Source organism: Epinephelus lanceolatus, chromosome 12, assembly GCF_041903045.1.
Source record: "Epinephelus lanceolatus isolate andai-2023 chromosome 12, ASM4190304v1, whole genome shotgun sequence".
In the NCBI taxonomy this organism is placed as follows: domain Eukaryota; kingdom Metazoa; phylum Chordata; class Actinopteri; order Perciformes; family Serranidae; genus Epinephelus; species Epinephelus lanceolatus.
Window position 1 is genome coordinate 25,164,700 of NC_135745.1, and position 15,106 is coordinate 25,179,805.

General features: G+C 40.9%; 1 protein-coding gene across 1 annotated transcript in view; it reads right to left on the reverse strand.

Moving 5' to 3' along the window:
* Positions 1 to 6,053: 6,053 nt before the first annotated feature.
* Positions 6,054 to 15,106, reverse strand: part of dnm3b (dynamin 3b) — a 33,703-nt gene continuing 24,650 nt past the window's right edge. The window contains exons 16-21 of the mRNA XM_033649875.2: positions 13,816 to 13,925; positions 13,085 to 13,199; positions 10,753 to 10,917; positions 9,517 to 9,749; positions 9,224 to 9,397; positions 6,054 to 7,721 (exon numbers count right to left, since the gene is read on the reverse strand). Coding sequence (XP_033505766.1) covers positions 7,679 to 7,721; positions 9,224 to 9,397; positions 9,517 to 9,749; positions 10,753 to 10,917; positions 13,085 to 13,199; positions 13,816 to 13,925 — 840 coding nt within the window. The 3' untranslated portion in view covers positions 6,054 to 7,678. The remainder of the gene's footprint in view (positions 7,722 to 9,223; positions 9,398 to 9,516; positions 9,750 to 10,752; positions 10,918 to 13,084; positions 13,200 to 13,815; positions 13,926 to 15,106) is intronic.

The window sequence follows — 15,106 nt, forward strand, 5'->3', positions numbered from 1 at the left end:
GTTTGTCAGTGAGTGCGTGTCAGCGGTGACTGGCCAATCAGAGAGCAGAGAGGCTGTTGCGCAGTTCAAACTGAGCGTGTGTTGGGAGCGCTCGTTTCGAGAACTTAGATTACCCCACTGGGCGGTGCTTCTCGTAGTGTGCTCAATTGAAGCCGGGATTGATGCTATTCGTGCTTTTAGATATTTTTATAATTATAATAATTACGACTCAGAACCATAAAATAGTTCCAGCATAGGACACACATGACTGATTCACACGAGTCACAGACATGTGGTGTTTAGCAGGTGAATAACACGGAAGTCGTGTCAACAGCTAATGAATAAAATATAACCTTACAAAATCTCAACATATGTCATATTATTAAGTTGGTTGAATTTCATTGTAATAATATTTTGATTATAGGTAATTTTTTAATTAGGAAAAAAGTAGATTGCTTATTTAAAAATGACTTGAAAATCTTAGGTTAAACTACCTTCATGTTAAAGTTAGTTTAATTCATACTATAGTTTATTTGAATTTCTATACATATATGGGGCATTCTACCGATTTTGTGCAAAGTGCTGTCCCTTACCAAAAAAAACAACAAAAATAATAAAATTGAGTAATCAGACATAGATATTCACAAAGATTATGTTATGGCCTATTTAAACCCAGCACATTAAATGAGAAAGTGATAAGCTAAATATATACAAAATCACCATTTATAGGGTACTTTGTATTGGGAAGTAGCTGTCCCCAACCCTGACCTCTAAAATTCAATTCATGTAAATAACACTTATAACATTTTTCATATTTTTTTCAAAAGTCTAATTTAAAACATCTTTGTGATTAATTTTAAACAGAAGTTGAAAGATTTAGATGTATTGTGGGATTAATTTTTAAATTAAGAAACTATGCTAAAAACATAGTGTCCCTTGTTTTCATGTCACTACCGAAACACAAGAGTTTTAATGCTCTGGTTGAGTCTGCTTTACTCTGCTCTACTTTGCTCTACTCTACTATACTCTGCTCTACTATACTTTTCTCTACTCTGCTCTACTCTACTATGCTCTGCTCTACTCTATAATCTGCTATACTCTGCCCTACTATGCTCTGCTCTACTCTACTCTGTAATCTATTCTCCTCTACCCTACTCTGCTCTACTCTATACTCTAATCTTCTCTACTCTATTCTGCTCTGTTCTACTCTGCTCTACTTTGCTCTACTCTGCTCTACTCTATACTCTAATCTTCTCTACTCTATTCTGCTCTGTTCTACTCTGCTCTACTTTGCTCTACTCTACTATGTTCTGCTCTACTCTGCTCTACTTTGCTCTACTCTACTCTACTCTGCTCTGCCATCTCAAAAATTAAATTGTTTTACTGACCACAAAACATTTGTCTTTGAATTTGTAATTCCCACCATAAGGCATACATTTGAGGAAATACGATGCAACCTTAAAAACAGTATAATGGTCACTACCGAAACAGTGCAGTCACTACCGAAACACTGGGTGTTTTGTAAAAAATAAAGTATATTGAGTTATCAACTAAAGTATTATGATGCTAATCGGTTACATTTATGTTCTGTTTTATCAATTATTAACTCTAAAAACAATCTGATCAGCGTTATGCATTTTACAAAGAAAGATTGCATTTAGATTTTGAAGAATTCTATAATTTGAACTTCGAAATTTGTTAAAATATTATTTTTTATAGATTTAATTGTGAAAACCTTCAGTCAAAATTTGAAAAAATTTAAATCTTTAAACAAGGGAAGGAACAAGCATAACAGGTTGATATATATTTTTTTGTGTAATATAATACTATATGTTTCGGTAGTGACAAATTTTGGAAGAGGAAAAACATTCCAAAACAGTCTGAAAATACAATATAAAAATTTACAGTCATTTTACTAGATATGTGACCTTTACATATGGTACAATATATATAGGGACAAAGTTTTGGAAATAAAACATACAAAATTTCAAATATTTCCAGCCTAACTTTGCACACATTCGGTAGAATGCCCCATATATTTATGTTGTTTTTTTTTTGTTTTTTTTTCCCTAAATTCTCATTTTTCTCCTTCTTTTAAAGTGCTGTTCGGGATTATTATTCACATTAGCTTTTTTCTTATATTTTTCTTATTTCATTTTTTTTCTCATTTTCTTTTTTTGTCTGATATTTCCATTTTTCCCATTTCTCCTTAAAGTACGCTGCTCCTGATTATTAGATGATGTGTTTGTTGCTGTTTATTTTTTGAAGATGTTTTGTTTTTAAGTTGTAATAAAATAAAATAAAAACAAAAATAAAATAAAATGTTGCACACAACTGGACAAAGCACTTACAAAATCTAAAAATATTTCATTTTATTAGGTTGGTTGAATTTTAGCATAATGATACTTTGATTACAGATAAATGTTTTATGCACAAATGTAAATGTAATGGGTTTTTTTAAAGTTGCCAAGATTTGTGGCATTTAAAAATGACTTGGAAAAAAAGAGGAGTGCCTTAAGACTCTGAATGACATGAGTTTTATTTAAATTATACCCCTTAAATGTTAAAATTATTTTATTCTATATTTCAATTTATTTAACATTTTGTGTATGTTTAGGCATTTATCAAAATTGAAGTGCTGCTTGGGATTATAAGTTGATGGGTTTGTTGTTTGTTATTTGAAGATTTTTTTTAAAGTTTAAAAAAAATGTTTTTAAACAAAACTTTGAAAAAATGAAAGCTCAACACGAGCACAATGAAAAACAGAAAAAAATCTCAAATTTTTGATCTGTAACAAACCCACATGACCCCTGCACAGTAAGAGGAGGTGGATTGAGTAATGTACCTGTGATGATGCAATTTGTAAAATTACCTATATTGTGCAAATATAAGTGTTTGTTGCAAAAAAGTGTCAACCTGCAACAAGTTGTTGCACTTAAATAAACCTCCTGTGGTGATTCAGCTGTGGGGCTTCACTTCTCAGAACAGAAAACCTCCAGCACCTCTGTAAAGAACATGAAGTACAAACTGCCTTCAAGACAGTAAAAGCATGTTAACGTTAATGTCACTAGAGGGAGCCATATACGCAACATTCAGAAAGAAGACTTAAAACCAACTCTAGTGACCACTGACTCCATTGACTCTACATGAAAAGGGTCACCTCCTCTTAAATGAGCAGCGCTGTACCAAAAGGTCACACCCTCATGTGTGATCATATCAGAGCAGCCCATCAGCTACTGTAACCACAGAGCACATGAGCAGTCACAGTACAGAACACATGAGGACATGTAGGATATACCTTAGTGATTAATTTACCAACAGGTGGCATACCTGTTGGTAAATTAATCACTGTAGTCCCTGGGACTTTTTTTCTGATCAAGTTCCACTGAAATGAAAACACTATGTATATGCAACAAATATTTGCCAAATAACAGATTTATTTAATTACTGAAAGAACTGTACAGTCAACTAAGCCTCTGCTGCCACCATGTGGCCAGTAATGAAAATACAATTAGTTAAATATTTAAGGGCTGGGGGACGTCTTTGTCTTCCATTATAATCTGCATACAGTTGAATATTAAGACATGTTTCTACAATTTGCTAAGAAGAATGCTCTGTGGTTGTGTAGCTGATGGTTTGTGCTGCTCCACAGTTATGCTTATCATACAGTCATTTAGGTTTTGGACATTGGTTTTCATTTATTATGGATGTTTTGGTTCAACTCAAATGATTTTCACAATGAGGCAAACAGTTTGGTTACACATACATGATTAGATCATTGATGGAGGGACAATACAGTATGCATAGCACTGTTCCACAAATCCATATTTAAGATGAGGTAGAGCCATAGAGGCACCAGCGGCCAGTGACATATAGAATACTGTATCTCTAGTTTGAAGTTGCAAGCTCTAAAAATACTGTTTCATCTTCCAAATCAATGTTATTGATTTGTTATGTATGTGTACAAAACTGCCTCACAGTGATGACAAATTATTAATTAGTGCCATCTTCTAAAAGATTATCAAATGAATATACCATTGTAGTTATTTGTCTTGTGAGTTTCTTGGACAATTTGCCCACTGATAATATGTTAAGGGGACAGTTTGCTCCCAAATCAATGACACATATTTTCCCTCTTACCTGTAGTAATATTTATTGTTATAGATTGTTGTGGTGTGAGTTGCCGAGTGTTGGAGATATCAGCTGTAGAGATGTCTGTTTTCTCTCCAGTATAATGGAACTAGATGGCACTCAGCTTGTGGAGCTCAACGTGCCAAAAAATACATTTGAAAACTCCAGAAAAACTTCCAGAAATCATGACCTGGTTACTCAAGATAATCCACAGACCTTGTTCTGAGCAGTTTCATGTAGGAACTATTTTCTTTCTATTGAACTACACCTGCCAACCGTATCACCAAACAGAAGGAAGCGTGCATCTACTGATAACTAATAACGTAGTTAGATATATCTACATTATAGCTCAGCCAAAGAGGACGCCATTTATGTTACATCTCACACTGTCAGGAGCACGAGTTTCACGTCACTTTACCTTTTCATTCAGAGATCACGTGATAGAGTCGCTACAAAGGTTTTCCACACAGAACCAAACAATAGGGCCACCTCAGTGTGTGTTTTTAGGAGCCGTACACAAGCCGTGTTTTTTGTGCCCTCAAATTCACTGTTTTCAATGTAGACGCGCAGCAGCAGACGCACTCAAATGGCAGAACGACGCCATCCTAGTGCGCATGTGTTCTCGAGCACCTTTTTTTCGAGGTGCAACAGCTGCGCCTTGAGATAAACAGAGTTCAAGAGTCCCACAGACAATATTTTAGGCCAAATACCTACTTACAAAACAGCACGTGGAAGAAGATCAGCTCTGCACTCAGGATTTCTGGTAAGTACGCTATGATATGGTGCTGGTTATGGTTCTTTGGCAACCTCAGAAGCAACCTGCCACTGCGCCCTTAAAAGTTGACACAGAATAGGCACAAGAGTTGTGCACAGTGCCTGACCTCGCACTTTCCAGGCATTTAAAGACGAGGCATGTGTATGGCCCCTTCAACAGCATAACGGCATCACAGAAGCAAAAGAGGGGTGACTGACATGATGTGTAACACAACAGCATCAGCCTCTAGTGTAACATAAAATATGTGTCAGCAGCACTTTCTAAACAATGACAATGGCATTACATGGCAATAAAGATCATTTACAGTCCCTGTTATGTGGCGGCTGCTCTCATCCTCAGCTCGGAGGGTACGGACTTCCAGGACTGCATTATTTTCCCAATTTGCAAACATTTACAGCCATTGTTCTTCTTCTTTGAGTTAGCTGCTAACTGCCTCTAGCTGTTCTTTAAATATTCTGGTGCTGGGTCGCACGCATAGCACGTCATCAAAATGTCACACCCATTCCGTCCATGGTCCTGTCCTGCCGGCTCTCCTTTGGACACGCAGTTTAATCGTTGCTGTTACTACCTCAACTGACGTCTTAAAGACAGGACAACTCTGTTTCCCTTTTCTGTGATCATACCTTTATAGAGAACAGTGAGGCGGAATAACGGCATTGCATTCCCGCCTTTAAAAAATGCCTCATGAGTAGATGCACACTTCCTTCTGTGTGGTGATACGGTTGGTGGGTGTAGCTCAGTAGAAAAAAAATAGTTCCTACATGAAACTGCTCACAACAAGGTCTGTGGATTATCTTGAGTAACCAGGTCATGATTTCTGGAAAGAGACGTTGATGTTGAGTTTTTTTAAATATTTATTTTTGGCGCTTTGAGCACCACAAGCTGAGTGCCATCTAGTTCCATTATATTGGAGAGAAGGCAGACATCTCTAGAGCTGATATCTGCAACACTCTGCAACTCACACCAAAACAATCTACACTCACAAATAGCAGGTAAGAGGTAAGGTAAGAGGAAAATATGCATTTTTGACTTTTGGGTGAATTGTCCCTTTAAGCCTCAGTATAAGTCAGTAAGTAAACAAGCAAACATTATTTTGCTGCATTCCAGTGAGAGGTCTGCAGTGCATACACACCGTGGCTTCAACAATAAAGACTCTGTTGACAAGTGAGACATTATGAGGAAGAAGTTTATTGAGGAGCGATACAGAGACACAGAAAAATAACAACTGATGCAATTCCCCAGTTTAACTTTATGCCCTCTGCGTAACGATGCCGTCTCACTACAACTGGAACCATTTCATCGTTGGTCTTCAGCAGATCTTTTTTTTTCTTTTTTTTTTTCAACTTTCCAATTCTCTGTCTACATTTAGCTTTGGCAATACAGAGTTGTAATTCATGCCGGTAAGGCAGTCTAAATTAGAGAGAAGAGAGCATTTAGTGAATAGAGAGACACAGAGAACGATTAAAGCGCTAGGATCCTTGATGAGGTCTTAATAGTCCACAGGTACAGTATCTCCTTATCATTACCTATATACATCAGAACACAGTTTAGGCCCACATACACAATAACAAACTGACAGAGAAGCACTTGAACATTGACAATAGCACCTTAAGCTCTGATGGAGACGCTGACTGACCGACTGGGTTCGATGGTTGTGAGAGAAGAGGATGTAAGAGAGGCTAGAAGGAGTCGAGAAAAGAGGAGGAGTTTGGGATGGGCATGGAGTTGCATGTTTCAAACCTGAGAAAAAGGCTAAATGGAAACATGTAAATGCATGTTCGCTCAAGACGGTGTGTGTTATTTTTTTCTTTCCCGTCTCACGAGTCAGCATCTGAATCTGAGCTTAAGGCTGCAAGGGTCACAACTTGACCATTGGTACAGCACAGGTGGACACCTATGACGAGGTTAAATGCATTATTGAGGCTGTTTCCATATAGAGAATACTGAAGGTGCTCCTCAGCCTTGCTATGTGTGTATGGCTGCTACTACAACACAGGAACAACTCACAAAAGTCCAACATTAAATTGACCCCCGAGGGTTTTATGATTCATTGTTAACAGCTTTGACCATGAAAACAAATACAACTGAAACGCCAACAAACGTGCAGACGGACAGCACACATGCACACGTGTCCTCACACACACCCGTACACGGAGTTACGCACGCAAACACGCACGTACACACACATACTAAGATACAACTTCTGTTCCTAGGAGAACATTAAGCTGATAATTAACACTTAAGGGGGCATTATACAATAAATTAATACAATACTAAATCAAACCCAGCCTACATATAGGCAAATTAGTCCCTCCCCCGTACACACACACACACAACACACACACACATACACTCTACATACACACACTCCCATGCAATAAAAGCAGCTTATGTGCCATGCTGCATTTTGGAATGAGTAGGGCAGTACGACTGCTGAGCGTATTTTCATGTAGAAGCAGCAAGTGGGGGTAGTGACTGACCTGGTGAGGGGTTTGAGAGGAGAGGGGGGGAAGGTAGAGGCTCCAGGGACTGATACTGGGTAGTGGATCTGCTAAGCAAACCTGGACCACAGGCGAGCAACAAGCGCACATACACATACACCACAAGACAAGTACCATACTGTACATAGATATATGGACATCGTCACCTGGCAGGAAATCGAGGGTCAAGGGATCAAAGACTTCAGCGTCTGCACTAAGGAGGGACCAGGACGGCAGAGCCATGGCTAATAGGGGAGGGGTGGAATGGATGAGGAGGGGGGGAGATAAGTGTATGAGGAACCCATTTAGATGTTTATGGTGGGGCTTGTCTTGTAGGAGATGGCGGGGGCCGCCGGCTTGGGTCAGAGAATGAATGATAATGTATAGAGAAGAGTGTCAGAGATAAGAGATTCCCAAAGAGAATGAGAAAGGAAAATGGGGAAGAGAACAGGAAATAAGACAAAGAGAGACAAGAAAAGAGAAAAGATTAGTCTTCACTGTAGCTATTATATGTTTGTAGTTTTCTTTTGTATTTAATTTTTGTTTTCACTTCAATTTAAGTTAGATTCCAGAGATGGGTTTGTTCTAAGTTTAGTTTTTTTGTTGTTGTTTAGAGGTCCAGTGTGGAAGAAGAAGAAGAAGAAGAAGAAGAAGAAGAAGAATAAGATGACATACTTTATCAATCGCTAAGGGGAAATTCTTTTTTTTCCCCACTCTGTTGTCATATACACACAGGTCCGAAATACACACACATGCACAAACAGGACCTATACATGCATTAAATGGAGAGATGTCAGAGTGAGGGGGGCTGCCTCGAACAGGCACCCAGAGCAATTGGGGGTCCTTTGCCTTGCTTAAGGACGCCTCGGCAGTGCCCAGGAGGTAAACCGGAATGGCTTGGTCTGTTGGAGACCTTGTTTTAGTTTTTAATTCAGTATTAGTTCACTATAACACCTTTGGTCTTCACATGAATTTAAGAGTTGAGAGTTTAAGAGGATGTTTCAAAGTACAAACCGAACTAACTTCTTCAATATCTCAAACAGCCAAACTTTTGTTGTAAAGATTGTTCAAAACAAAACTGAGTAGTTCGATGAGAAGATCGATACAACTACTTAAAGTTGGAATGTTATGGTTCTTAAGCCTAGTCCACAAACGCACATGTATATTTGACAATGTTGCTTTTTCTATGTGTTTCTGCCTTTCGTCCACATAATAATTGTGTTAAGGTCACTGAAAATGGACATTTAGTAAAACTCCGTCCAGGGTGAAGATTTTCATTAACTTTCGGTGTTGACGTGTAGACAGGGAAAACACAGTTTTTGGCTTGTAGTGTCACAGTGTATGACGTTATCTTCTTTGTCAGGCAGCAAAAGAGATGTGACCAAAATAGTGCTGGCTCTAACCTAGCTAACAAAGACTATTTAAATAGCGACACATAAATGTACAGTTACCCTTCAACTATATTAAGGTCTGAATACGGAGGTCACTGATCCAGGTAGCCTTCTGCTAATAGCTTTTATTCAGGCTTCTGTTTGGCCAACATCTTATTCTTCTTCTTTGCGTGGCTTTGCCGTTATACTGCCACCTGTCTGGTTTGGCATGCTCTTGACAGCTATTCAGTTTTGTTCCTGCTTTTTCATTTGGATGGATATTTTATTTTCAACAGTGTGTTGACCAAAGCAGGGTGGGTATTGCATGTCACGCTCCAGTTCGGGAGCTGGTCTTGAAAATCAAACCTGTGCAGGACTGGGCCGTGCACATGTGGACCGGGCCTTATTCATCCCTACGCTCATAAAGGCATCAGACGAGCTTTTTTTGTGTCCTCCAAACAGATGAGTTATGTGAAGGTTGTATTTACCTGGGGATGCTAGGAGGGGCCCTGTTAGGGCGGCTGGGAGCCTGAGGGCTGTCAGCACTATTATTAAAGGGCCCCAGGGGTCCTGGGCGGTTTGGTGGTGGCGGAGCCCCTCGGGGAGCCGGGCGCTGGCCTGAAGACATCCTCCTGGGGGCAGTGGGGCTGGCTGGGGGAGACCTGGAGAGAGGAAAGGATGAAGTGCTGAATAACATTCAGGTGAGAAAGAGCACAGCTAACAATGTTTTTTTTTATCTAAAGTGGTTACAGGATGCATGTGTTCAGTTTAATTTCAGTACCTGCGACCACCAGATCCTGCCAACCAGGAGCTGTCAACAGGTGGAGGCATGGGGGTGGTGATGGTGGAGGTGGAGATGTCTCCAATGATGGCCAGGGCCTCCTTCAGAGCCTGGTGGGTCCTCAGCACCTCATCCCTCCTCTGGGCCTGCTCCTGGGACTCATCCATCAGGGCGTTCTGGTCACCTGCAGAGTACAGCTGGGCCAGCAGCTCAGCGTTGATGAAGTCCTTCACCTGTTGGCAGGAAGAGGCAGCGCAGGATGATGGATCAGAGTTGTGAGGTTATTTTTTCCACTCAGATGTTGCCATGTCACTATTAATATCATTAATATTAGTAGTATAATAATAATAATTGATAAAGCTTATAGTTAGGGCTGGCTCAGGCTTGCCCTGTACCAGCCCCTAGTTAGGCTGACTTAGGCCTAGTCTGCCGGAGGACCCCCCTATAATACACCGGGCACCTTCTCTCCTTCTCTCTCTCTCTCTCTCTCTCTCTCGTATTCTATTACTGCATCTTGCTAACTCAGCCATTCTGGATGTCACTAACTCAGCTTCTTCTCCGGAGCCTTTGCACTCCACTGTCTCTCAGATTAACTCATACCGCAGCGGTGCCTGGACAGCGTGACGTGTGTGGTTGTGCTGCTGCCGTGGTCCTGCCAGATGCCTCCTGCTGCTGCTGCCATCATTAGTCATTAGTCATACTTCTACTGTTATTATACACATATGATTATTGTCACACATGTATACTGCCAGATATTGATACATACTTTCAACATATTGTACCACAGTAGCCAGAACTATAACTATAATATTATTACTTTCATTAATGTTGTTGTAACCTACTGTCATTACCTGCATCTCTCTCTCTCTCTCTTTCTCTCTCTCTCTTTCTGTCTCATTGTGTCATACGGATTACTGTTAATTTATTATGCTGATCTGTTCTGTACGACATCTATTGCACGTCTGTCCGTCCTGGAAGAGGGATCCCTCCTCAGTTGCTCTTCCTGAGGTTTCTACCGTTTTTTTTCCCCGTTAAAGGTTTTTTTTTGGGGGGAGTTTTTCCTTATCCGCTGCAAGGGTCATAAGGACAGAGGGATGTCGTATGCTGTAAAGCCCTGTGAGGCAAATTGTGATTTGTGATATTGGGCTTTATAAATAAAATTGATTGAATTGATTGAACAAAGGAAAGCTGTCTCCACAGCCAATATAAATGAACATCTGAGTAATCTTTACTCACATTATTGATCATGAGATGCATGATGGTCTTGGGCATGAGGTCCCGGATGCACTTGTTGACAATCGCCATGTAGGAGTCCACCAGGTTACGGATGGTCTCCACTTTACGCTCCAGCTGAGGGTCCATGGAGAAGTTATCTGTGGTGGTGGTGGTCTCATTCTCAACCTTGAGAGGGAGAAAAGAGAAATACTTTCTAAACAACGAAAACAGAGACCATGAGACAGAAGTGCATATATTTACAAAAGATATTGACTGCTTAATACGGGATGCTGACATTTTTTGTGTTTCAATTACGACGGCCGTTTTCAAACGAGTAGTAGTAGTGCATGATCTTACATGCATGGTGTGTTTAGGATGTGTCCAGCTCTACTTCTGCTCATTTAACAGAATATAATCTGGGTGTAAAGTAAGGCACAAGAGGTAAAGGGTTTGTATTTGGTCCCTTAATGAATCATAGGGTGTGTTTTGGTCGTAACATGAATTCAGGTCATCTCCCATTCCCTTTAAAGCCAGGTGGGTCTGCAGCTGGCACACTAATGTTAACGTAGCGGATTCGGCAAATTAGGGGAGGAGCCATTTTCTGCTGAGAGTAACGCATTAACAGTGAATATCGTGGAATATATGAGCAGCAAAACTTTAAACTGTGTTTAGAAATTTGACAGAGGAAAATGAAGTGAGCTTTAAGCTTCTGATACAATTAATGACGTTACGCTGCTCCTCGTGCGTAAAGTGTCTCTCTTAATGGGGAGTCGGACAGCAGCTCTGCAGCTCTGCTCTGCGCTATGCTCACATTTTAAAGAATGTCAGTGATATATTCCTCATTAATGATGTATTATGATGTATTATTTTCACCCAATACCGCACCATTCTGACTTTAGATCAGGTTTTTGTTGGTCAACAGTGCAATCACTCTCTGCTGCCTCAACATAGCAATACGTCAACAATGTGTCTGACCACACTTCATAATAAGATGTACACATCCATGGACGAACAGATGGGCCCAAGTACACTTGCTGCCTGCTACTGAAGTAGGACATACACTTCCCGTTTAGAGCCGGTTTCTGACCCAATTTTATAGCCACACGACTCATTTTAGTGTCAAACTACATCGTTTGTTGTCCGGTATATAGTGAGGAGCAAAGACCGCTCAAGGCCTGATCAGCTGCTCCCACCTGGCTGTCAGACATTCAGATGAATTTCTGACATGTCAGTTATTTTGGTCAGCCATGGTCAAGCTCTCGCACAGCTGAAGCAAAGCCACAAGTCTATTCCCCAAGATCAGTGCTTTTTGGTGTTAATCAATCACACAATGAAGCCTATACCTACCTGTTTTGTTGGTGCTGCTAACTTGCTAACTTGTGTGTGTGCGTGCATATTTGTGTGGAGAGAGAGAAAGCGAGGGAAACCGAGATAGAGGGAGAATCAAAACTTCGGCTGACCCATTTTTACAGAAATTGATTTTCAGGCTCTTACTGGGACGTCTGTCTCTACATTAATGGAACGGTGCCTATGCTAGCAAGCAAACCTCCACCTGCCTGCAGCCCTGAGGTGTTCAGATGAATCTGTGTTGACAACTGTCAATAGCCAGAATAGTCCGCATTATTAATTTTACACATACAGTGTGAGCACTGAGGTTGTAGCTTGATGATCAGACTGTACAGTGTGAGCACATAAATCGTGATCTTCAGTTTTACATTGCAGACAGTTTACTCATACAGTGGGAGTTGGTATTAAACAACATTTCTAAAATGGGCTCAAATCCTACAGTTGATGTGCATTTTTACGGACTTTGGGCTGTGCCAGCAAAAGATGACCATCATGAAAGACCCGTGGCAATATCTTTGGTTGTGGCTCTAAAATGGTGGTCCTGAGTTGCACAGTGAGAGAGGTTCAAGGACAGCTGATGTCACGGTCTTGCAATCAAAGACAGTCTGGGATAAAATTCTGATAGTGTCTGAAATTTGGGATGACCATCTCACAGTGTGACAGCTGTTATAATAGAAATGCAGCATGAAATGATGCAGTGGCGCTAAACCCAAACATACACGGATCCATGTCGCAAAGTGTAGCTGCACTAAACTTATAAGATTGCAATAATGGTTGTGCTGCACTGTGTGCCACTTTGTATAGGGTGTAAGAGAGAGGCCTAAGTGTTGAGGGTAAAATGTTTGCCATCTGCCAAATGTGTTTATTTCCAGTGTTGCCTTGCCTTAAAAGAGAACAGTTGAAGACAGTAAATAATAATGTGTTAGGATCAGACACAACAGAAGGCAAGAAACAGTCACTTGGGGAGTAAAAGACCAACTGAGGGGAGAATGAAGAGTTTTCTAACCGCAGCGACTTTCTCAGGATAGACCCCGGCACGTAGGAGAGAAGATTTCCAGCTGTCCACATCATCCTGAGAGTCACAGGCCAACTCCAGTGTGCGATTGTCCTTGTACACATTCCTAAACACCAGCAGAAAATACATTCACTTGTGTTTAATTCAATAAACATTACAATTTAATCTAACTGATCTAAGAATGAATATTTATTTAAAAGAACACATGCAGACAATGCTCCCCATTGTTACAAAAAGCGTTGAACAAAAAGATATAAACTCTGACATCTGGAAGTATTGATAGTATTAGGTTATGTGCCTCCTTCCATGTGGGATATTTTGTTGTTTAACCCTTTCTTGGGTTTGGAGCCAAGAAGGATGAAGAAACTGAATTACCATAAAGTTCTTTAACAGGATGTTCTGCGCTAGTTACTCAAAGTTCAGGCCTGGTATTGCGAACAGTTATTTTACACTTCTTTGTGAATCTTGAACACAACAACTATAAACGAAAAACTTCATAAACTGAGCTGTAGATCTGTGAGAAATAGCTCCAGTTTGGCCGAGTCTACAATCGTGCATAGATGCATACATACTGTACAAAACGCATAATCCAAAACATATTTCAGCTGCTGCTCCAGCACACAGGCCTTGAACTCTCTAACTCCATCTACTGCATGTGATCACTGTCAAAAGTTTTATTTGCAGCCTCATGAAAAGCAGAAATTCAAATGTTAAGAGCTGACCTTGACTCAGTATTGAAAATACAGAATATGTGCTTGCTGGACATGAAACTCTTCTCCACATCGCGGACCTTCAGGTTGTCCAGAGGGAGCATGTACTTCTTCTCTTTCTCCTGTGGATGAGGAAAACAGAAGGTACGGATCGTGAGCGGTTTTCTTACTGATGCAATTTGTTATTTTCATGAACTCTTGTGCAATGAAATTGCCGCAGAATTGTGCAAGAATACGTCCATAAGAGAAAGGTGAAATCAGGTTTTTAAAGAGGGAGAGAGGGGGGTGAGGAGAGAGAAAAGGGGGTGACAGGAGGGAGGAGGAATGGGGGAGAAATGAGAGTGGGAGGTAGCGGAGGGGGGGAAGCAGAGACAGAGAAAGAAAAGGGAGAAGGAGAGCACATGTGGAAGTCATTACAGTGTGGGTCAAGACACAGTCGTTCTTCACGGTGCGTTTTGAGCTGGTAGCTATAGGCTGAGTAAACTGAGTAAGTCGGGGAAAAACGCAGATGTACGTGAGTGCTGGAGGTCCAGTGCTCAAACATGTTCATCCTCTGAGGTAGAAGCTCAAGCACAGCTGGGACACATTCACACAAGGCCTGTGACGGATGCTGACGAAGCTCCACTCTCCATTTTTACCCTCCATCCTAGCCTCCATCTTTCTTAACTCTCTGTCTTTTTTCTTTTATCCCTCCCCCTCTATATTTTCTCAATATTTTTTCTTTCCATTCCAGAGGGGCCCACTTCCTGCCTGATTTTTTTTTTTTTTGAAGAAGGAGGGAGAGAGAGTGAGAGAGGGAGAGATTAAATGACAGCCTGGCGTTAAAACTCAACATCTGGTAGTGCTTAGCAGCACACAGAGAACCAGGGAAGGAGGGAGAAGTTAAAGAGACGGCGGGCGAAGGAGGAGGAGAGATCGAGAAGAAGAAAGTGTGTTTGCAAAAGATTTGCAGAAGAAAGCCCACATCTGGTCTGAAGGTCCGGAAAGAGGTGGTAGATGGTCGCAGGTAAGAATTAAAGAGGATGAGGAGAGAGGAGAAGACAAGAAAACTCTGCAGACTCTTCTGGGTTGTATCCCCCAAGGGGTCACTACAGCCCATATATGGTCACACGTGTCCCCTCCCTCTTCCTCTCTCTTCCTCTCCCTTCTTCACTCACTCGCTCCCCCCCTCCGTCTCTCTCTTTCCCTCTTTTTTGTAATATCCCCTCCCTGAACGTGCAGCCAGTCTGTCCCAGTCGTCTGAGCGAATATGCCACGTCAAGGCTGGATACTCTTCATGGCCGGCATGACCAAAACGGACCGC